This window comes from Aulonocara stuartgranti (assembly GCF_965226115.1).
Source record: "Aulonocara stuartgranti genome assembly, chromosome: 5".
Classification (NCBI taxonomy): domain Eukaryota; kingdom Metazoa; phylum Chordata; class Actinopteri; order Cichliformes; family Cichlidae; genus Aulonocara; species Aulonocara stuartgranti.
The window spans coordinates 36,333,501-36,355,487 of NC_138943.1; the positions used below are offsets into that span (position 1 = coordinate 36,333,501).

The window sequence follows — 21,987 nt, forward strand, 5'->3', positions numbered from 1 at the left end:
GTCGCCGTAACAGACTTGTGTGGGCAAATGCTCACATTCGATGGCGTCTGGCACGTTGGAGAGGTGTGCGCTTCACGGATGAATCATGGTTCACATTGTTCAGGGCAGATGGCAGCTGAGAATGTCCCAGTTCTTGCATGGCCAGCATAGTCACCGGACATGTCACCCATTGAGCATGTTCGGGATGTGCTTGACCGGCGTATACGACAGCGTGTACCAGTTCCCACGAATATCCAACAACCTCGCACAGCCATTGAAGTGGAGTGGACCAACATTCCACAGGCCACAATTGACAATCTGATAGACTCCATGCGACGATGTGTTGCACTGCATGAGGCAAATGGTGGTCACACCAGATACTGACCGGTTCTGGGTCCCCAGACCCCCAATAGCGCAAAAAACTGCACATTCCAGGGTGGCCTTTTGTTGTGGGCAGTCTGAGGTACACCTGTGCACTACTCATGATGTCAGATCAGCATCCTGATGTGGCACACCTGTGAGGTGGGATGGATTATCTCAATATAGCAGATGTGCCCACTACCACACATTTGGACTGATTTGTGACCACTGTTTGGGAGGGATGGTTATATTGTGTATCTGGAATGAATTTTAGGTCTCTACGTCCATCCCATGGGGAATGGGAGCAAAAACAAAAGTGTTGCGTTTATATTTTTGTTCAGTGTATAAGACTTTGTTAAACACCTTGTGTAAGGTTTACGTTATCTCTCACCTCTTCATGATGTGTTTACCAATCTCTGTGGAACCTGTGAAGCCAAGTTTCCGGACGTCGGGATGGTCGGAGAGACGCTGACCCACCAGGGCACCTAGAATAAAGAACAAGATGCATAGCAACTCATGGAGCTTCATTAGGTGACCTCAGCTTCATGTCATGAATGTTTATGATCCAACCTGATCCAGGCAGAATGTTAATCACTCCTTTAGGCAGTCCCGCTCTTGCTGCCAGTTCAGCAAACTTCAGTGCTGTCAGTGGGGTGACCTGAAAACAAACAACAACATGAATGACCCTGTGGTTTTAGCTTTTGTGGGTAGCATGTGTGACATGGGAGTCTGACCTGTGCAGGTTTGAGGACCACTGTGTTTCCAGCTGCCAGGCAGGCTGCTGTCTTCCAGGCCAGCATCATTAGAGGGTAGTTCCAAGGAATCACAATGGCACAAACTCTGAGGACAGATAGAGAGCATTTGAAATACTTATCACACCCATTTTATAACATCTTGATTGAAATCCACCTGTTTGAAGATTTTCTGTCAAGCACATATATAGTTTGTTCTTTACAAATATCCCTTAAACTACTAATGTGGTTCATAAAAAGCAGTAGTTTGTTCGGCTTTCGAACCAAAGGCATGTTAGCTTTAATGTGAATGTACAGTGCTGTGAAAAAGCATTTGACTGAAATGCTTTGTTAGTTTTACATCAGATGCAACAGGATACAAACCCTTCAAAAGGACCACAGAATATTTTCCTAAATGTAATTATTTTTGCAGGTTCCACTGCAATGCTGTGTAGAGTATGACACTTTTCAAATCTCTATTCTCACCCCATTGGTTCCTTCTTGGTAAAAGTCAGGTTACGATTGGGCCTGGCCTGGTTGATGGGGATGGTGCTGCCCTGTAAAAGAACAACATCATGTTGTTTGCATGTATTTACACATCTGTAACAGATGTATCAGACTGTCAACTGACAACGTGACAGGTGCAGGCTTTTAAGACAGCTGTCTTACTTGGATCTTGTCACACCAGCCAGCAAAATAGCGGAAAGTCTGGATGGACATGCCCACGTGGGTCTTGAGGGCCAGAGTGTACACAGCTCCAGAGTCAATGGCTTCAATAGTGGCCAGCTCCTCCTGGTGCTCCTCCATCAGGTCAGCCAGCCTGGAGGTGGGTTAACAGCGAAGACATATTATGAAACACAACTTAGACAACAACTTTTCTTCACTAATACTATCAAAGACAAACAAACCTACTGAAGGCATTTACTCCCTTAGAACAAAGATATTAAAGCGGTTCATGCTATGGAGATGCTCACTTTACCGTAAAGAGAAATGGGCCATAAAGCTAAGAAAAAAAATATGGATGAAGTTTTTTGACACTCCAGGGTCATATATCTGACCTGTAGATGAGTCTTCCTCTGTCCCTTGGGTTCATCTTGCCCCACTCTCCCTCTTCAAAGGCCTCTTTAGCTGCAGCCACTGCCCTGTCCACATCACTGATCTGGGCCAGAGACACATCGCAGATGGCCTGCAGGACACACACAGGACAGACAAGGAAATTAAAGATGGCAAACCTCAGTTATGAAGACATGGCCTCCAATCTTGATGAGATCACCTTCAGCAGTGGAAAGAGAACTTCCCTTTTTTGTAGTTTTTCCCCCTAAACTTTGTTAAAATAAGCTTTAAACAGACTGTAGCACTATTTTTGGCCATCATCATTTGTTGGTCACTAAAGACAGGGGATTTTAATATTTGTAACCCGAAAAAGAATCAACAGCTTCAGCTTCCATCATCAGTTGAGAAAAGAAATGGTTGCTTTTCATTATAGATCCCTGCCAGTGTATGACGCAGGACACAAAGTTATTACATTACAGAGAAGACATTACTCGATATAATAAAATATTATATAGGACATGAATTTTGCATTTTTTGTCATTTCTTTTTCTCTCACCGTGCCGTCAGTGGGGTTGATGGTTTTGTAGGTCTTTCCTCCTTCTGCATCAACAAACTCTCCGTTGATGAATAACTGATGAGGCATCTTTATTGTCATGTTGTTTATGTTCTTCTCCACCTGAGCAGGTAAATGATACACATTAACACACGGCTGTTTCCTCTCCACGTATCCATAACTAACAAAGGGAATTTCAAACACTTACATAGTCGACTACCAACTCCTCTTCATCATCCTCCCCTCTGAGCTTCCTCACACACATTTGGATGAAATCCTGAAAGGTTGTATTCATGTAGACATCCTCGTTCTGCAGCTGGCAACTGCTGGCTCGAAGTTTCACCTCCTCCACCAGCCTGAAGACAGAGAAGAGGCAAGATGGAAAATGGGGGATAGAAAAGATATGGGGGACAAGAAAAAGAAGAGAAGATTAGGTGAAATAGTGGTAAAAGAAGGAATGCTTGGATTAAAGCACTGATATCAGGTTGTAAAATACTCTTTAAGGAGAAAATGACCTAAACTAAAAACTTACTTAAATAAACCTACACATATAAACCTGCACACATATACATAATATTATTGGATTGTAGCTATCTGAGGTGGATTTATGCGTTTAGCCAGGCTTTCTTTGCATTTGCTGGCTTGACAATACCTAAAGCCTCAGTTGTAGATAACGGGTACCACATAATAGACATCGAGCAAAATCCAATGAAATTTGGTGGAGAGGTAGAGCACAAGTGCAGAAAGAATGAGTTACATGTTGATGGAAATTGGTTAAAAAGTATTTTGGACATTAATGATTATGCACAGGCAACCCGCTCAGTGCCTGGTTTCACTGAGCCCAAACAAAACTGACACTTAAAGCTGCTGCTTGTTTGTTACATAATTCTGTCATTGTTTAATAACTTTAATGTATTAAGATTTGTTCTACACCATAGCGAAATAAACACAGACTGGAACTGTATGTTACATAAGTGATGAACAATAAAAAGAAAATTGACATGGTTTTGTATTTTTCCCTGTATCACCTGACCACATCCATGGAAGCAGCACCAGATTTGAAAAAATCTGTGGAGTCTTCAATCTGGCTCACATTACTCAGGATACTCTGCCACACTGCCTGGAAGACATGATGTTAAAAGTCAGCACAAAGACAAAATCTAAACTGTCAGCTTAACGTTTTCTTGAATCAGTGGGAGAGGAGGGCCTACCCTCATCTGTACAGCGAAGGTTTTCTCCTCCTCAGTGAGCTCCACAGCAGCACTGCTCCCAGAGCGAAAGTACTGCGCTGCAGCAATCATCTTTCCATCCTCAAACTGCAGATTCTTCACCAGCAGCTGCAGAGAAACACAAAATGCGACACCACCTGTTTTAATCAATGCTGTACTTTGCTAACACACTTCAATGTCTCCATTGAGGTCAACAGAATACGTTGAATGGACCACAATTTTAATCAGAATTATGATTTAAACATTTTATTCAATTCTTCTTGTATATCAGGATCCATTAGATTGGATGGGAAGTTTCCATGAAGCACCACCATCACCATGCCTCAAACCTCTGCAAGCATTTTAGTGAAGAAGAGGAATATTTGGCTAGCTTGCCAACTTTGCGTATTGTTATAGCTCTTAAAATCATCATACAAGCACAGGTAAAGTTTATGTATAAAATAAATTATCACTCACACACAGACACACACTCCTATTGCACTTTTTCATATGCCCAAGCTCGTTGTCTAACTTTTAACACACTCCAGTGAATGCATCAGGGACAACTCAGGGTTTAATATATTGCTCAAGGACATGTTTTTGCGAATAAATGAATGAGGCAAGTTGTATGAAGAACTTTGAGTGCTCAGGTAGAACAGAAAAGTGCTACACTATTACAATTGGTAGACAACCCACTCTAGTATCTGAGTCAGAGTCATATAGAAAAATAATGATCCTAAAAAATAGTCAGCATTATAACAGGGAATTTCAAGGCAAGTGACTGCAGTGTGTTCTGCAATTCAGACTAAGTAAATGGTAAATGGCCTGCATTTGTATAGCGCTTTACTCAGTCCCTAAGGACCCCAAAGCGCTTTACACTACATTCAGTCATTCACACACTGGTGATGGCAGCTACATTGTAGCCACAGCTGCCCTGGGGCGCGCTGACAGAGGCGAGGCTGCCGGACACTGGCGCCACCGGGCCCTCTGACCACCACCAGTAGGCAAACATGGGGTTAGTATCTTGCCCAAGGATATTTGCGTGGCCATGATTGGTGGCTGACCTGCTCTGCCACCTGAGCTACAGCAAAGTCCAATACTTCATCAGTGATCTATGGAATGCAGTTTTTTGTAAGATAGCAACATTTTTATTGAAAGAAAAATAACAAAATTAAACAAGAACTCTGACTAAACAACTTATTTTCTGCCTAATTTACTTTTTTGTCAATTCCATGTTTTGAAAGTCCTCACAAAGGCCAAGTAACGAAACCCCAAGTTGCTCTTCAAAGCATCCAGCGTGAATGTTAGCTGGAAACTACTTAAGCAGAAAAATCAGAGATCCCAACACCGATTTTATTTTAGTCAGCAAATAGAAAATGGTCAACTTTTCTATCAGTGAATGACTGAATTCATGAAGACAAATGAACGAGAATGAATGAGAGTTCAGCTCTAGACTAGCTGAACTCTAGTGCGTGCAGTCAGTTTTACCACTGACTAGTTTAATCCGAGCCTAAATGTGCCTAGAGAGCATTTCCATGCATGTTGACGGTACAGTGTCCTACAAAGTCCAGTGCTCTAGAGGGCGCTGTGACGCCTGTTACACACTGCATAGACGGTCACACATCCATAGGTAGCAAGCAGGGTGAGCTGAAAATAACGGAGAAGCCTTACAATGGCCACAGCTACCCTTCAGACATTTAACGTGTTCCTGACGGAAAGACTAACCGCAGCTGCGGTGGACATCTACGGATTCGTTGAGAAGACCCTGGTAGAGTACCAGGAGGAGGTGTACCGAGCCAAGCTGGAGAACCAGAGGCTGCAGCGGCTGCTGGACCTCGTCTACAAACCAGAGATACGGCTGCACAGGGCAGGTATGTACCCCAGGTTACTTCGGCCAGTTAGCATCTTATTAATAACCCAATAAGTGATTCAGCGACGTCGGACAGAAAGTTACATTTATATTCACAGCATTTAGCTAGCAACATTAGCAAGCAGTGTTAGCCATATAGTAAAGGAGCGTTAAATTTCCGGTGAGCTTATTTCCAATGTCCTCAAATAAAACAGTACAGTAAGGATGCTGTTTATCGAAACATGAGTTCAAATGACAGTCAAACTGCGGCAGGTCGCACTTATCATATCAAAGAGGACCGTCGTTCATTGTGGTTACTCTGATCTCAGCGTGTGCGCGTTAGGACGCAACTTAAATCCTCCTTTTATAGTTGAGCGTACATGACCCTGCACCCTTTGAGCCAATCAGCCCGCGAGTTTAACACTTGTTCTTAACATTGTTTGGTGTAGTGAACACATCTGTATATAATTATAGATACGGACAAGCTGTTTTGAAGCTACGTACAGTATGTAATACACACACACACACACACACACACACACACACATGTCATAAGCTGTTTTGTATTATTTATGAAAACGTCAGTCTTGTACAGGAGTGTCAGTTGTGCTCTGTACAGGAGTTCTAGTGTAACTGGTTTTCATGTTAACTGGTGAGTTTTCTTCATGTTGTCCAGATGTTGCATCTGCAGGTTCCCTTTACCACAACTAGTCTGCACTGCCCGACAGTGTGCCTTCAAATTTGATTAAATATTAAAAATATCACCAAGTTCAGATATTTATGTGTGAATATTATCTTCAGATAACAATCCAAATTATTCTGATCAAAGGTAATTGTAATAAATTGGGGGGGGAAAAGCAGCACTCAGACAGGACTCGTACTTGTATGTTTCTGTTACATACATCAAAAGCGATCTGACCACCGATCAGTTCGATGTAAACACCTGTGTTACCTTCCTATTTAACGAATGTGAAATGATGATTGTAACATTTTAACACACTTTGCAGGATGTGACATCATGGCATTGTTTTGTATAAACTCTCAACTCATACAAGCTGGTGAAAGCTTATGTTTGCCCTAAGAATCACTCCTAGTACTCTATTACTCTCTTGTTTTTGGATGGATCCAGTAAGAAAGTGTCGGGATTATAATGTTGATACATTTGTAAAAATGAAACAAAACTGAAAATGTAAATATTTATTTTGTAAATGTTACAATAATGCTAGTGAACAAGGGCTGCAACGATTTATCGAGTATTTTGTTAAAAAAATCTTGATACAAATTATTTGATTCGATGCTTCACTTAAGGAACGGCTCTGTAGCGCGCCATTGTCACCATGGAAACACGAACGCGAGCGTTTCACCCACATTAGCGGCTAAAAACAGACCTGCGATACAAACGTATTTAGGGGAAGCGTGTGGATTATAAGTCTGACAACATTAAGCCCACGCAGGGGTCCAGTTTGAAACAAAAACACTGAGAGCACAACAGCAGCAGTGATGATGACCCTGGCACCGTTAAACGTGGAGCCCGAGCCTGTTTACACACCGCGAAGAGCAAAGAGGCGGAGCGGTTACCGAGACGGTGAGCTCGGGTTGACTGATAGAAAACAGCGGCGCTGTTCCTGTGATCACCATTAAAACCTTTACTGGGAAAAGCGAGCGAGTCCTTCATCAGAGCTCCTGGTTAACAAACTCAGACGTGAAGAGAAACACATTTTGTAGCTGCTCCATCCTTCACCGTTTGTTTTACACAGAGAGAAATCTGCAGTAAGTCTTCAGAAGTTGTATTAAAATATGCAGATGAACTGTGAACTCGGTGTGCTACATGTTTAATTATACAGCTTGTTGAATATGGCGTTATTTTTGTGCCACTATTATGAGCGCACGTAAAAATAATTTTTGCAGGTAGGGATGTGCGGATCGATCCTGAAATATCGATTCCTCCGATACCAGTCATTTATGTTCTAGAATCGATTCTCACATTAAAATATCGATATTTTAGTAATTTAGGGTAAATTTGTAGTTTATCATTAACAGGAACAAACTATATCATTCGGATTGTCTACATTGGAAGGAACTATTCCTCTTCCGCGTGAAATACAGCTGTATAAATAGGATAATTGAAGTAATGTGCGTAATTGGAGTCATGTGCGGACGTATTTTACATCCACAAACAGCCGAGACGTGGTTTGCAATACATGTGGCAAGAAAGTGAGGTGTTGTGGCAACATCACTAACCTTGTCAAACACCTCAGAGTAAATCATATCAGAGAATATGACGAGCGTATGTTGAGGCAAACTGAAGAGGAGGACATGGACAGGTGCTGCTAGGGCGAGACAGACGTCTCTCACGGAGTCCTTTAGTGCTGCAGGCAGGCAAGGTGTTCAAATAGCGCACAACTTCAGGTTTTTTATTTCTATATGATGAACTCTGCATTATTAAGTGATAAGAACAAGTAATCTGATGTCCTGTAATCATTATGATGCTATAATTTGAGATACAATAAAAGATACAATAAATAAAATACGGTTTTGTATAAAGTATCGGTATCGGATCAGTATCGTCGATACCACCCTGAATTTTACTTGGTATCAGATCGGAAAGGAAATCAGTGGTATCGCACATCACTACTAAATGGATTCGGGGATATTGCATTTCATCATTTCGAGCTGATTGGAGAACAAAACAGCCAATCAGATTTTTTTGCATCCAAGTCTGTGATTGGCTGGTTTTGTGGCACAAATATAACGGCATACAGAAAGAGTTGAGCGCGCACGGGCAGAACTGTTGAGACTGCAAACAACACATTGCGAGCAAGCGCAAATGCAAAAACTGAGCGAGAGGGGCTGCTATTGTGTAGTGATGTGCGATACCACTGATTTCCTTTCCAATCCGATACCAGGTAAAATTCAGGGTGGTATCGATGATACTTATCCAATACCGATACTTTGTACAAAAACTTATTTTATTTATTGTATCTCAAATTATAGCGTCATAATGATTACAGGACATCAGATTACTTGTTCTTATCACTTAATAATGCAGAATTCATCATATAGAAATACAAACCGGAAGTTGTGCCTATTTGAACACCTTGCCTGCCTGCAGCACTAAAGGACTCCGTGAGAGACGTCTGTCTCGCCCTAGCAGCACCTGTCCCTCTCTCCTCTTCAGTTCGCCTCAACATACACTCGTCACATTCTGTGATATGATTTACTCTGAGGTGTTTGACAAGGTTAGTGATGTTGCCACAACACCTCACTTTCTTGCCACATGTATGCAAACCACGTCTCGGCTGTTTGTGGAGGTAAAATACGTCCGCGCATAACTCCAATTACGCTCAGCCAAGGGGCCGCGACACATTTATAAAGCCCTATTTCGCACATAACTATGAAAGGCAGAAGAGGAAGTAGTTCCTTCCCATGTAGACAATCCGAATGAAATAGGTTCTTTCCACTGTGTTCCTGTTAATGATAAACTACAAATTTACACTAAATTGCTAAAATATCAATATTTTAATGTGAGAATCGATTCTAGAACATAAATGACTGGTATCGGAGGAATCGATATTTCAGTATTGATCCGCACATCACTAGTATTGTGTGTGTGTATGGATAATAGCAAACACTGAAATACATTTTTTGCACGCAGCAATGAATTTTGTTCACTCAAATTTAGCTTTTCTTCGCTCAAAATAAATTTCTCCTCAATTTGCAACACTTGCACCTGGATTTTTTTTAACGTGCGCTCAAAAGTTTTTTTTGAATAGTGAATAGTGGCACAAAAATAACACCATAGTTGACGGCTCACGGCTGCTGTCTTAGTTTACATGGAACCGAACAGGGGTGTGTCTAAAGGGGGCGTGGGGTGCATATTTATTCCAAAGTTTTTGCAACATTTTTCAGATTGAAAGTGAAATAATCTAAAATATTTTCTTGAACTGCATTAATAATACTAATAGAAATTCTAAAAAAAGGGGTTTTTATTTGTTTTTTGTTTTTCAAACAACCCAATACAAATATACATGGGCCAGTAAAACTCTGAGCCACTGACCTGAACATTGTTAAAGTGGACATCAAATTATCATTAATATTAATTAATGTGTACACTATACCCATCTTGTTTTCAGCAGCATAAAAACTTTGCATCAAAGCACAGGGCAAACTATAGTTATATATTTTGTATAAGAAAATATTATTTTACTATAAATGTCATTGTAGGGTCTACCTTACAATCTACTGGAGTTGGCCACTCCTGAAATAGTTGAACAGTTCAGCCATGTTTCCCCACACTGGAGCTGTAGCTCAGGAGCTAGAGCAGGTCATCTACTGCTTGGAAGGTGATTCCTACTCTGCATGCCACATATCCTTGGACAAGATATTAACCTTGCTCTCCGATGGATCCATCAGAGTAATAATGTGAAGAGACTCCGCGAGAGCAGAAAAGCACTAAATAAGAATCAGTCAATTCATCACATTGTAGATTTGGAAAATTAGCATTCTTCATGAAGTTAGTGGGGTTTATGGAACAAGCTTACAGAACTGGTGTTTTGGTGCAGACTGGCCCATTTTTACCTGATAGACACGATGCAACCCAGTGTTTCCAGAGTAACTTTGGCTCTGGTTTGGCTCTGTGTCATTCACTGTGTCAGAACACATGACATTTTGTCAGCCTGTTTTGTTTACTGTTAGCTTACAGCTTTGTAGAAGTTCCTTAACCACTGTTCATTGACCTGTATATAGTTATCAGCATAAGGTCATGGTTGTGACTTATCACACAGGGCAGTTTGCAGTCTAAGCTGGTGGCTATTTCACTTCACTTAAAAAAACCAAAACAAACCAAAACAAAAAAAACTTACCAAAGACTTTTACTGTCTAAACTGAAGTCATAACATACTCCACACATGTTAGTATGTGCACTCTTCTAATAGCAAATGCTGTCCTTTACTTGAAGCCAATTGTAACGCTTAGATCTCAGCACAATACTTGAAGTGTAATGCTTTTCTCTCTCCTTTGTTTGCAGATGCCAAACAACAGCCAACTGAGGACATTCCACCTAAACAGCAAGAGTGGAGCTCGAGTGTGTGGCAGGATGAGCCGGGACCCTCCGAGGTTAAAGAGGAGCAGAGGGAGGAACTGTGGCTCAATGGAGGCGAGGAGCAACCAACGATGGAAGACAGCGATGACGGAGATGCCTTGACAAAAGAACTCATCAAAACAGTGCAGCAGTTAGAGGACTGCAGAGCAGCAGAGGAGAGCAGAGAGTCGAGGCAAACATCTGCAGATGAACCAAACCTTCTGGAAGAGAAGACTAGCACCACCCTGTACCGCTGCCACATATGCAACTACATTTTCACCAAAAAGACTGTGCTAACGTGGCACCTCAAGACACATGAAAGCAAGCCACAGGAGAGCAAGAGCAACTTTGACTGCCACATCTGCGGCAAGCACATCCCCTGCCAGAGCAACCTGCAGAATCATATGAGAGTGCACACAGGAGAGAGACCCTACAGCTGCCATTACTGCGGCAAGTGTTTTAAGCTGAAAGGACACATGACAGAACACATAAGGACTCACACAGGGGAGAAACCTTTCAGCTGCCACATCTGTGACAAATCCTTCAACAGGGGTTCTACTCTGAGGAAGCACGTTCTAGCCAAACATAAAGAGGAGAGGCCGTACAAATGCGGGGACTGCGATGAGCTGTTTACAGAGCGGCTGCTGATGAAGAGGCATATGAGAAAGGTTCACGGCATTAACCTGTCCACAAGTCAGAGTCCCACCTGAGAGGTGTTAGAGCTGATGGCGCATGTAGTCGAAAATCTGAGTACAGAACTGAGCTTGTCTTTTGAAATTTTCAACATGTACACAACAAAATCAGCAAAGCAGCCAGACTGCCATAAATGGGACTGAATCCAAACACTCATGCCAACTCCAAATGTTGTCCAGAGATTGCAATAAGATAGAAAATATACTGAAATTGGCTTTAAATTTGAAATTGTGGGTTGTATACTTATATGCAGGTTGGATGGAAAATGAACTCTCATGTGTCTGCAGTAATTATTGGACTGGAGTCAAGAGACCATTAGTTTGACTACAAATTATGCACCAGTGTAGGGCGTGACAGTGGATCCAAAGACTTTATTCCGATACTTAATGGCAGCCGGGGTGATGTTGGTTAGCCGTAGAGGTCTCTGTGTCCATCCATGGATATGCTTCTGCAGACCACCACCAATGCAATCATTCTGAACAATGTCACAAGCAGCGTAATGTTCTCCACGGCTTCTCCAGACCCTTTCACGTCTGTCACATGTGCTCAGGGTGAACCTGCTCTCATATGGGAAAAGCAAATAGTCCCAGTGGTGTACCTGCCAGTTCTGGTATTCCATGGAAAGTTCCAGTCACACTCCACAGCGTCGGGCAGTGAGCACAGGGCTCACTAGAGGCCCTCATGAAGTCTGTTGACGATTATTTGGTCTGAGACTTTCACATGCTGGAGTCCATTTTGTGGCTCTGACAGTGCTCACAGACTGGTTCCATTGGGGGGCGGGGTCAGTGGTCTCCACCTGTAAAACCTGTTTTGGGGATTGTCTCATTGTTGCTCCTCTTGTGAACCTCTTGGTAATTTCAGCTGAAACTGATTAACAGCCCTTTCTGCTACTTAGCTGACAACATCAATATCCCAGAGATTTCAGTGGCTTAATGTCACACTCCGATTACAAAGTGTTTTTTAAGCAGCACTTTGTTGTTGTAACAAGACAAACCAGCAGCTAAAAGATTACTGATTTATAACAAAACAAGATGGGAACAAATAATGACAAAAACAACATAAACGAAAAAGACAAAAATACTTTTTTCCATCTAACTTGCATACAAGTACATTTCCCCAAGTGCCTATGAAGTTATGATAGAGGGAAGAGTTTATTACCGATCCCGGGTTTTTGCTGAGGTAAGCTAACTTCTTCCTGACTCGGACACTAAAAAGATACTGATTAAAAATGTACTTTTTAAAATATTCCCATTTAATTCAACCAAGCATTCTTAACTACTTTCAGTGCTGAGCAGGACTTTAAACACTGGAAAATACAGGTTTGGACAGTTCAGTAACCAGCACCTGTAGAGACTACGTACAAAACACACGTTGGCCAGCTGAATATTTGTTTTTCATATGCACAATACTGTAGATACAGCTGGATGCTGGAGGACTGTTTGTCTACTGCTTTTCTGGTACTGTGGACTACTTACTAAACTCTACATTCCTGTTCTGTTTAGAGCCTCTAATAAACACTAACATATTTGGCAAACACGAGTATTAAACAGATGACAAAGTTCAACCTGATCGAAAAATAGTTTTTAAATCTAAATTGCACCATAATATCAAATGATGCTGTACGTCATGTGTTACTGATGTTGCACTGTAAAATAGATTTATATACTGTATATATTTTGCCAAAGTTATTTCACGATGATCCTGTTATGTGAACATAAAAATATAAAGCTAAAAAAAGTCATATATCCAGTTTCACAGTGATCTCTTTGTTCCTTTGCTCTGTCAGGTTTTTCTAGCGTAAATGTCTCAAAATCTTCTCTCTGCAGTCGTGACACGGGTGTAGAGTTTTTGTCTGAGCATCCGTGGAAAGAAAGGATGCAGAATAACGAGCTGTGGGCTGCATTCCAAGACCAAATCACCTCATAGCTGAAGGACTGAATGTGATACTTCTGGTATTACTACACAAGTCAAGCCTAGTAGGAAGGTATTTGCTTTGTTCTGACAATTGCTGTCCCTGCCAGTGAAAAGCACCCGAATATCTGCAAGTGATGTTTTCACCACCACAGTCAGGGTGGTCTTCAATTAATTCAGTAACAAGATGTAGCTATATCGACACAGTGATGGGGCCATTGTATGTCTGAGCCAATCATTTCAGATATGTACAGCACTTATCTGTAATGTGAATTCTGGAAATCTAGAACAGTTTCCTGAGATTAATAATCTCACTTACAGTCTTGCCGTCATTGCCAAACAGCACCAGGCCAGATTTAGTGACGATACCGGGTTGGCTGGCTCCAGGGATTTCCAGGGGTTGACCATTAACTGCGGTCCCATTATCCACCAAAGAGGAGCCATAGAAAGTCACTTTCTACAGAGAGAGATGTAAAACGGGACTCAGTCCAAACGCAGTTGCTCATCATGTTTTGATTCTGCATGTCTGCGTGAGCCGTCGCTCTGATCCGGTTAAAATTCAGAAGTATTGTGTCAAACATTTTTTATTTAGTCAGCTGTACAGGATACAGACAGAAAGCATTAAGAAGCTGTTACCTGTCCATCGACCTCGGCCCAGGCTCCCGGCACTTTGTCGTTTCCTCTGATCCAGTTGTGGAGAGCCTCAGCAGACTGGTTCCAGTCAATCTGTTAGAATTTCAAGCAGTCATCACTGCCAGTTCAAATCTAAATGCTTCACCACAGCGGCTCAGGAGGAGTGGGATGTCTGCTACTGAGCGTGTTGGTGGGTCGATTCCTCAGCCACTCCAGTCTGCCTGTCAAAGTACCCTAGGGTTGCACTGATGCATCCATGTGAGTGTGTGTACCAATGTAAGTACCAGTCCGTTTACCTTTTACATATTCTATCTACTGGATCCTTACACCACATGTCCTTCATGATGCATCCTCTTAAGGGATTTGCATGTCCTTCCTGTCTCAAAGTGGGACTGTGTGTTAGGTGAAAGTGTAAATCACTACAATGTAGGTAACATCCAGAAACTGTACTTTGTTCCTTGTATTGCAGCAGCAAGAAAAAGCTCACATTTTCAAAGGCAAAGGTTTGAATTGAAATGTTTCCCTCCACATGTACAGTGAACTGCTGGTTCATTGTACATGTGACCTTGTGAGATGCATCCATTGCCACTGCCTTGGGAGTCGGTCTGAGTCTGGGTAATCTGATCTGATATTTCTAAAAGTATGTAGGAGAATTTTTCTAAGTAACAACAACTGAGTTAAAACTATCAAGAGAATGAGAAGTAATAATCACAGTGACTTTATATCCAAAGTGTTTGCATGTAATACCAATTTGTACCACAGGATGGTAATCTAACCTTTATTTAACGACGCAAAAGAACGCTTTCTTATTTACAACTATGGTTTTGGATAAGCCTCTTTACATCATGGTCAGTTGAAAGAATAGCAGCACACAGATTTATATGTGTATATATTCACAAAAGATATAATCAGAAGACAGATAAAGACGGCAGCGCTGAGATGAAGGATGTCAATTCAAGTCAGACTTTGACAGAACAGGAGAGACTGCTCATTTAAATGATGGAATTAATTTCTGCAGTTTTCACAGCAAAGCATCACAAAAAGTCATTTCTGCATTTTGTAAAATGTGCTATAAACGTATCAAGACCACATTATTATCAGCATAAGAAAAAAACCCTTAATTTTAAGCTTAACTAAATATCCCATAAAATAATAATAATAATAATAATAATAATATTATAACTATAACTAAATAATATATAACTAATGATATTTGTAAATCGACGAACGAACGAACAGCAGTGACCGACACTCTGCATGTTTGTGTCTGTGGATGTAATGTGGCGTAGCTACACTTGTGTTTTACCTTGGCATTGTCCTTCTTTTGGATGCACTCATACGTGGCTCCCTCCGCTGGCTGTGTGATCTTCGGGGCCTTCCCCTCTGCAATCAGCCTCACAGCTTCCACCTGGAACCAGAAAAATGCAGTTCAAGCTGCGCTATCTTAAATTGCATGAGCTATCTTTCCGAACTTTGTCATCACAGTATTTACGATGTTGGGAAACTCGCAGCAGGCAAATCACAGGACACAGGCAGAATGATCAGTCACATAAAACACAGATAACTAACTCTCTAAATATAATAAAACAAACTTCATTTCTGTTACAGGTTGTTTTTTCCAGCACTTCAAGGCGATCTTTAGCTTACCTTTAGCATAGGAAACTGTATTAACTTCACACCATTGCAAGAGAAAGCAATATGACTAGACTGATTCAAAGTATGTCCTGCAGCTACAGCATAATAATGATTTCACATTTAAATAAAAAACAGCTTTATGATCACCAGTTCATTTCATAACCAAGGAACTGACAGGATGGTGACCGTGGTCAAGATACACACTGTATAAAAGATGAACATAGCCACCATGATGTCACCTATTGTTCAGTGAAGTCTGATTATGAAAACAAGCGCCATCAACCCCAAAAGGTCAGGGCAGATGACGCTCCTCCTGGTTCTGCTGGAGGGTTCGTCCTGTTAAAACAGGAGGGAGTTTTTCTTCCCACTGTTGCAGATTGTTTGCCAATAGTGGGTAGTCTCCTTGGTTTTCTCTCTATTATTGTAGTGTTTTTACTTTATAATGTAATAAAAAGACCTTAAGGTGACTGTTGTTGTAATTTGGTGCTATCTAAAAAACTGAATTCAATAAAAGTTGTCTAAATTCCTTTTATGCTGTAGAGCAGGGGTGTCAAACACAAGGCCCGGGTATCAGAGTCAGTCCTGCAAACACTCCAATCTGGCCTCCTGAACGGCTTTGGAAAATATGACGATTTGCACTTTTCCTGCATTGATGTAAAATGAGTTTCACATCCCTGTTCTGGAGCGACAGACCCAAGGGCCGATAACCTATAGATTTATGTTTTTTACAACCACGGAGTTTCCAAAGTACTGGCCCACAAGAATGAGGGACAATGAATTTTTGCATCGGCATCACCTTTCAGATCAGGAAGTACATACACGAAATATGTCTTATGACGATGCACGAGTCATTATTTTGCATGGACAGTGTTGCATTAATGCTTATATTTAAAACACAGGATAGCAGTGCCTCTGTGGCAGAATTAAGTATTACAAAATCTCTAATGCTAACATGACCAGGTAGCTATTAAGAGGTAAAATAAAAGCATGTTAAGATGTAAGTGTGAGGATGAGGATCAAAACAAAGTTGTTTGGGAGAATGCATCCTATCATCTTTGTGGTAGAAGGCCTTGGTGAAGTGTTGCAGTCACATTAAACACAGCTACCACACATTATATTGCACACCTTCCAATGTATGAAATTTATTTACAATAAAAGTGTCTTTGTACCACACTTTCTTTCTTTACTTACTGTGCCTTTTACTCCCTCTGGGAAGAGAAATCTCTTGTAGATGGTGTTGACAGTGTCATTGGGTTCAACATCACACTCTCTCTGCAGCAGGATGGGACCAGTATCCAGTCCGTCATCAGCCCAGAACACTGTAAACCCGCCCTTTTTGTCACCGTGGATCAGTGTCCTGTGAAGACCGATACAGGAAGTGAAATAAAACAGCTGTCACTGTGTCTTGCTTCTCTTCAACTTGATCTCATGAACATCACTTACCAGTTGATAGCAGAGGCTCCCCTGTGGCGAGGCAGTAGGGATGGGTGGTAGATGATGGAGCCATGTCTTGGGTGGTCGATAACCTCCATAGGAATGAACTGGGAGCAGAAGGGCAGGACGTTGAGCTCCGCACCTGTAGCCTTGTATTGAGTCACCACCTCCTGAATAGCCTGGCCCTTGAGTCGCCAGCGGGGGAACTTAAAGACAGGCACGCCATCCTTCTCCGCTTCTGTGGCTGATAAATGATAAAATAACACAATAAATGAGAAAAGCTGCACATCCTGCAACAGTTCTGTTTTCTTTTTCATGTACTGCAGTTATGTCTGTATTTCTATAAATACAGACATAATAAATATATTATAAATATGTATATAAACTCTGACATGTAGAACTACCCCCTGTGATGTCAAATTTTACAAGTCAGAATTTTCCCATTTGCTAAGGCTTTACATGTTTACATGGGTCGGCTTCCAAAAGCAAGCATACAGGAAAATGCCAGAGTAAAGGAGCACAGAGAAGAGTCTGAAATTTACAGGTGTATATTATACAAATGCACTGGACTCATACAGCGCTTTGCTACTTGAACACTTTAGACAATATGCCTCATTTACCCATTCATTCAAGTACTCTGGGCCTAAGTGCATTCTATCTAACATTCACACTGCAGTGAAAACACTGGAGAGCAATTTGCAATTCAGTATCTTACCCAAGGATACTTTGGCGTGCAGTTTTGAGAAACCAGGTTCCCTCCTCAGCTACGGCCATCCCAAAATGTAAACAGCCCGCTGGCTGGACTAAAACTTGTGTGTTTCTGTGACAATGTTCAAATAGTGGAAATCTGATAGGCTATCAACATAGAGTTCAAATAGCAGAATATGGCTTCAATCCATCGACCTCTGGATTATGGGCCCAGCATGCGGTGGTAACTTTCTGTATTACATTGTATATAATGTGTATTCTGTCTGTGTCGTTATTAAGGATCTGGAATTATAACCCACACAAAGGAAGAGGTGAAAAATAAAAAAAATAAAAAATTGCTATGTCGCATGTCATAACAATTTCTATAGGGATGGGGTTTTGTGGGAATGACAGTATAGGAGAAATTGCAGAGAGGCATGTAAAACTCTGCACCCTGGCCCCAACTCTGGATAGTCACTTTTTTTTTGGGGGGGGGGGGGGGGGGGGTTTCATAAATTTGGCCAGATTTGTTGAAATGAGAGCTGCTCCATCCAAAGTGGGATGGTCAATGTCCCAACAAGATCAGATTTTCCCCAAGAAGTTTCCGAATGAGTCCATTCCTTTTTGGGGAGCTAATCAGACAGCCAGTTAGGGAGTGGCTGTTTTGTTAAGTGTTGCCTGTGGATGACTGCACAACCTCACCTGAAATAGTGACCTCACCTGATAATTTCTCAAGATACTAAACTATGTTTGTGTTGTTCTTGTTTTGTTTTTCTAATGGAATAATCTGACAAACAATGTGGCCTTCTGTGTGGTAAAAACTTTCCAAGAATTTTGTGCTTCAGTTTTGGTAAGTGGATTTCTAGCATTTCTTTTTAAATATTTTACTTAGCATTAATTAGCAGATGTCTATGACAGTCCTTTATTTCTGCACAGACTGCATTAACACCTGGACAATATCTGATCACGACACGATTCTGAGCACTTCCAAATGTGGGCTAGTGGTTATGTTTCTGTTTTTATTATAGTGTACAGCATGTATAGTCATTTGTAAGCAAACCTTACTGGTGTGTATATGCAGTCAAGCAAAGTCTAATTCATTTCCAGTTGTTCCTTATTCTTCTGCAGTGATGTAAATCAGTTACAGATATTTTACTGCTCTGATATGAAAATGCATTCATTTGATACTTTCACTGATAAAGAAAACACAACACACTGCAATCAACAATGCAAGTTTGATGACCGAGCTGCAGAGATAAAACCAGTGGCCAGTTTCATTTGACACCATCATCAGTTTATTCCTAGCAGATGTGCAAAAAAATGCTTGCTTGGAAAGTCACTTTCAGCATTGCTTCGGTGACAGGAGAAAGGCAGTATTCCCATTAATATTCCCATTAAAATGATGTTGACGTTGTGAGTTCTTACCCAGTGGATCTGCCTTGCCATCCTTGTCAGGGATTGTGAAGACTCCTACAATGGTGTGCCCATCCTTCCTTAGCTCCTTGTACACTTCCTGGCCAAACAGACTCTGACCAATCACTGCAATCCTCATCCTGGCGCCTTTATGTGTTCTTGAGTTGCAGACATGTGCACGCAGAAAAATGAAATCGAATGGGATTTTCACATTATTCATTGCATTAGAGATGGACTGAACAGAGTCCTATTAAACAAACATTTCTGCCATCATACAACAGCAGTTTTGAGTGGACCATTTAATGTTAGAATTTCAGTCATGTTTTTTTCTTTTGTTTTACTTATTAGGAAGGTGCTGATTTGTTCATAGTCGATTTCTAGCCTTCAGTTTGTCCCTCTGTGAACCTGTTTGCATACAGCGAGGTGCATTGTTTTATTTAACCTCCTCTTGGTGAAATAAATAGGATGGCCAAAATAATGGAAACACTTTTCAATATGATGTAGAATGGTTCAACAGCATGATAAACTAAAGCCTCTACAGAAACCAGAAGCATTGTTTCTAACCACCACTGCTTCATCCTGCAGCTGCTGGACTTTACACACACATTAAAACACACCACTCCTGTTTTGGCTTACTTACACTTTCTCAGTCCCTCTCAGTTATAAACCAAAGGCTCTAAAACAGTCTATCCCACATAAAGTCCAGCGCAGCAATTTGTGATTTTCATAATGTTTTTGCATTTCTCACATAGTCTTATGCAATTTCTAGATATCGTAACTGTGTTGTTTAGTTTGCTATATTAAGTGACTAAAAGTACTATGAAGAACACCCTGATGGCTTTTAATATGCTCTATAAATAAAAATGACTTCACTGCTTTAGTCTTAGCTGTTGTTGTACTGTCTGCACTTGTTGTACTGTCAGCTGAGTGCATGTTACACATTAGTATCGTTACTTATTTTCTGTGACATCTAAAGAGTATTGCACACACAAGAAATGTCAATGAATCCAAAGTTGTAGTAACTTTATAATTGGATTCCTATCAGTAACTATTAGCAGCCTAGTTTGTCCGTGTTTGTGTTCATATACAGACTTGTGTCAGTGCAACTCGATCATTACGCTGCACAGTATTGTACAACTCAGTAATCACTACTCTGACAGTTTATTGACTTTGAGCTGAAAGGGCGGGGCATGGAGGATTGCCTCGGGTGTTGACCAATCAAATGCGCAGAAGAGTTGAACACTTGCGAGACAACTTCAGACAGCTGAAGTGAAGAGCACACATGCGTTCATCAGAATAAACAGAGTGCTGTGCAGACTGTTACAGTACGTGCAATCAAACTGCAGCTCTCAGCAGCGTCTGTACTACTTTATTATTACACAGTTTTTAACATGCGTGTGAGTGGCGAGAGGCCAATCAGCTGAGTGCACTCTGAGTCTGAAGAGTCTGAAAAACTAAGAGTAAATCCTGCTTCACTTACCGCTGCCTGCAGACCCAGCGCTTCTCTGCTTGCTTGAAAGAGCGACCGAAGGCAAAGCGTCGCTTTTAATTTCCTCCCTTCACACTCCAGCGACCCATTTACATAACATACACACACAGCAGAGTGATTGGACAGGGGCTGATAATGAGGTTGCGGGGCAGCCAATCAGCTGCCGCTTTCTGTGACGGGCCCTATTCACAAACTGAGAAACGTCAACTATGACAGACCAGCACACGCTTCAATTATAACGCAAGTGTTCGGCCTGCAGCTGAGCACTGAGGTAACTTCACTTTTGTAAAGCTCCAAGTGTCCACAGGAGAAATGCCTTAAACTCGTTTAGCTTGCTTTGGTTGTTTAGAAACCTCCAGTCTCCCAAAACATTTCTGTGTATTTAAATCAACACATCAGCCAATCAGCCCAGCAACTATGAATACATGCAGCATAACCACCAACCTGACTGTATATAGAGGGTACAAAATGTCACAAAACATAACTAACTTTAACTGATCTGCTGCGTTGTTGTACGGGAGTAATACTCGTTTTCAGTTGTCCAGGAAGTATATCATACAAGTACTAAAGTATATTACATTATTATGAAATGCTGTACTTATTAAAGGGGAGGAAGAAGAAAAGCACTGAGCTGCACTCTTCTAATGCTGCATTTTGTCATTTGAGGCCTTGGAGTACAAGCATTAGAAGAAGCCCATATATTTCTTTCTTCATTTGTTTAGTTGATTTTGAAACTTTCATGATGATGCTGATCATTCCATTTATTATATAAAAGCGACAGTTTAACATAGTTCCAGTGTGAAGAAGTGCTGCACATAGAGCTTTTGGCTATTTCTAATTTCTGACCCTTGTCCAATGTTGTGGTTTTACATTCACAATAAAAAAACTAAATTCATAGCATTTATTTACATTATATACATAATATACAATAAATATAATATATACACACAGTATAAATGTAGTGTAAGAAAGATGGAGGGATCTCAGACCCTCTCAGTTATACAACAAAGGCGCCGTAATAGAAATAAGTGTAATAAATAATTATTTCCAAAAGTATGAATAATTAGAAAAGTACAGCATAATGAATTAAAATGACTGCAGCTCTGAGTTATTTTTAACCAGCCTTCGATGTTTATATGTACATTTAATATATGTTATCAGCTGGGTTTCAGTTGGAAGTGCGTTCCATGGATGATAAGCCATTGTGCTGGTTGACAGACTTTAGATTTAATTTATTTAGATTTCACAGCTGCCATTCACTACACTCTTTGTAATGAGA

The 21,987-nt window shown here is 41.0% G+C and overlaps 2 protein-coding genes across 2 annotated transcripts in view; one reads left to right on the forward strand and one right to left on the reverse strand.

Moving 5' to 3' along the window:
- The window catches only part of aldh1l1 (aldehyde dehydrogenase 1 family, member L1), a 29,228-nt gene extending 8,403 nt beyond the window's left edge, over window positions 1–20,825 (reverse strand). The window contains exons 1-17 of the mRNA XM_082533237.1: window positions 20,700–20,825; window positions 19,232–19,377; window positions 17,129–17,363; window positions 16,877–17,042; window positions 15,357–15,458; window positions 14,054–14,143; window positions 13,737–13,874; window positions 3,888–4,013; window positions 3,705–3,796; window positions 2,885–3,032; window positions 2,680–2,799; window positions 2,129–2,256; window positions 1,740–1,890; window positions 1,557–1,627; window positions 1,074–1,179; window positions 910–997; window positions 731–824 (exon numbers count right to left, since the gene is read on the reverse strand). Coding sequence (XP_082389363.1) covers window positions 731–824; window positions 910–997; window positions 1,074–1,179; window positions 1,557–1,627; window positions 1,740–1,890; window positions 2,129–2,256; window positions 2,680–2,799; window positions 2,885–3,032; window positions 3,705–3,796; window positions 3,888–4,013; window positions 13,737–13,874; window positions 14,054–14,143; window positions 15,357–15,458; window positions 16,877–17,042; window positions 17,129–17,363; window positions 19,232–19,358 — 1,982 coding nt within the window. The 5' untranslated portion in view covers window positions 19,359–19,377; window positions 20,700–20,825. The remainder of the gene's footprint in view (window positions 1–730; window positions 825–909; window positions 998–1,073; window positions 1,180–1,556; window positions 1,628–1,739; window positions 1,891–2,128; window positions 2,257–2,679; window positions 2,800–2,884; window positions 3,033–3,704; window positions 3,797–3,887; window positions 4,014–13,736; window positions 13,875–14,053; window positions 14,144–15,356; window positions 15,459–16,876; window positions 17,043–17,128; window positions 17,364–19,231; window positions 19,378–20,699) is intronic.
- On the forward strand, window positions 5,472–13,353 carry LOC309706579 (uncharacterized protein). The gene is made up of 2 exons (XM_082533239.1): window positions 5,472–5,755; window positions 10,760–13,353. The coding sequence occupies exons 1-2, from the start codon at window positions 5,557–5,559 to the stop codon at window positions 11,521–11,523; spliced, it is 963 nt and encodes a 320-aa protein (XP_082389365.1). The 5' UTR covers window positions 5,472–5,556; the 3' UTR covers window positions 11,524–13,353.
- Window positions 20,826–21,987: the final 1,162 nt, after the last annotated feature.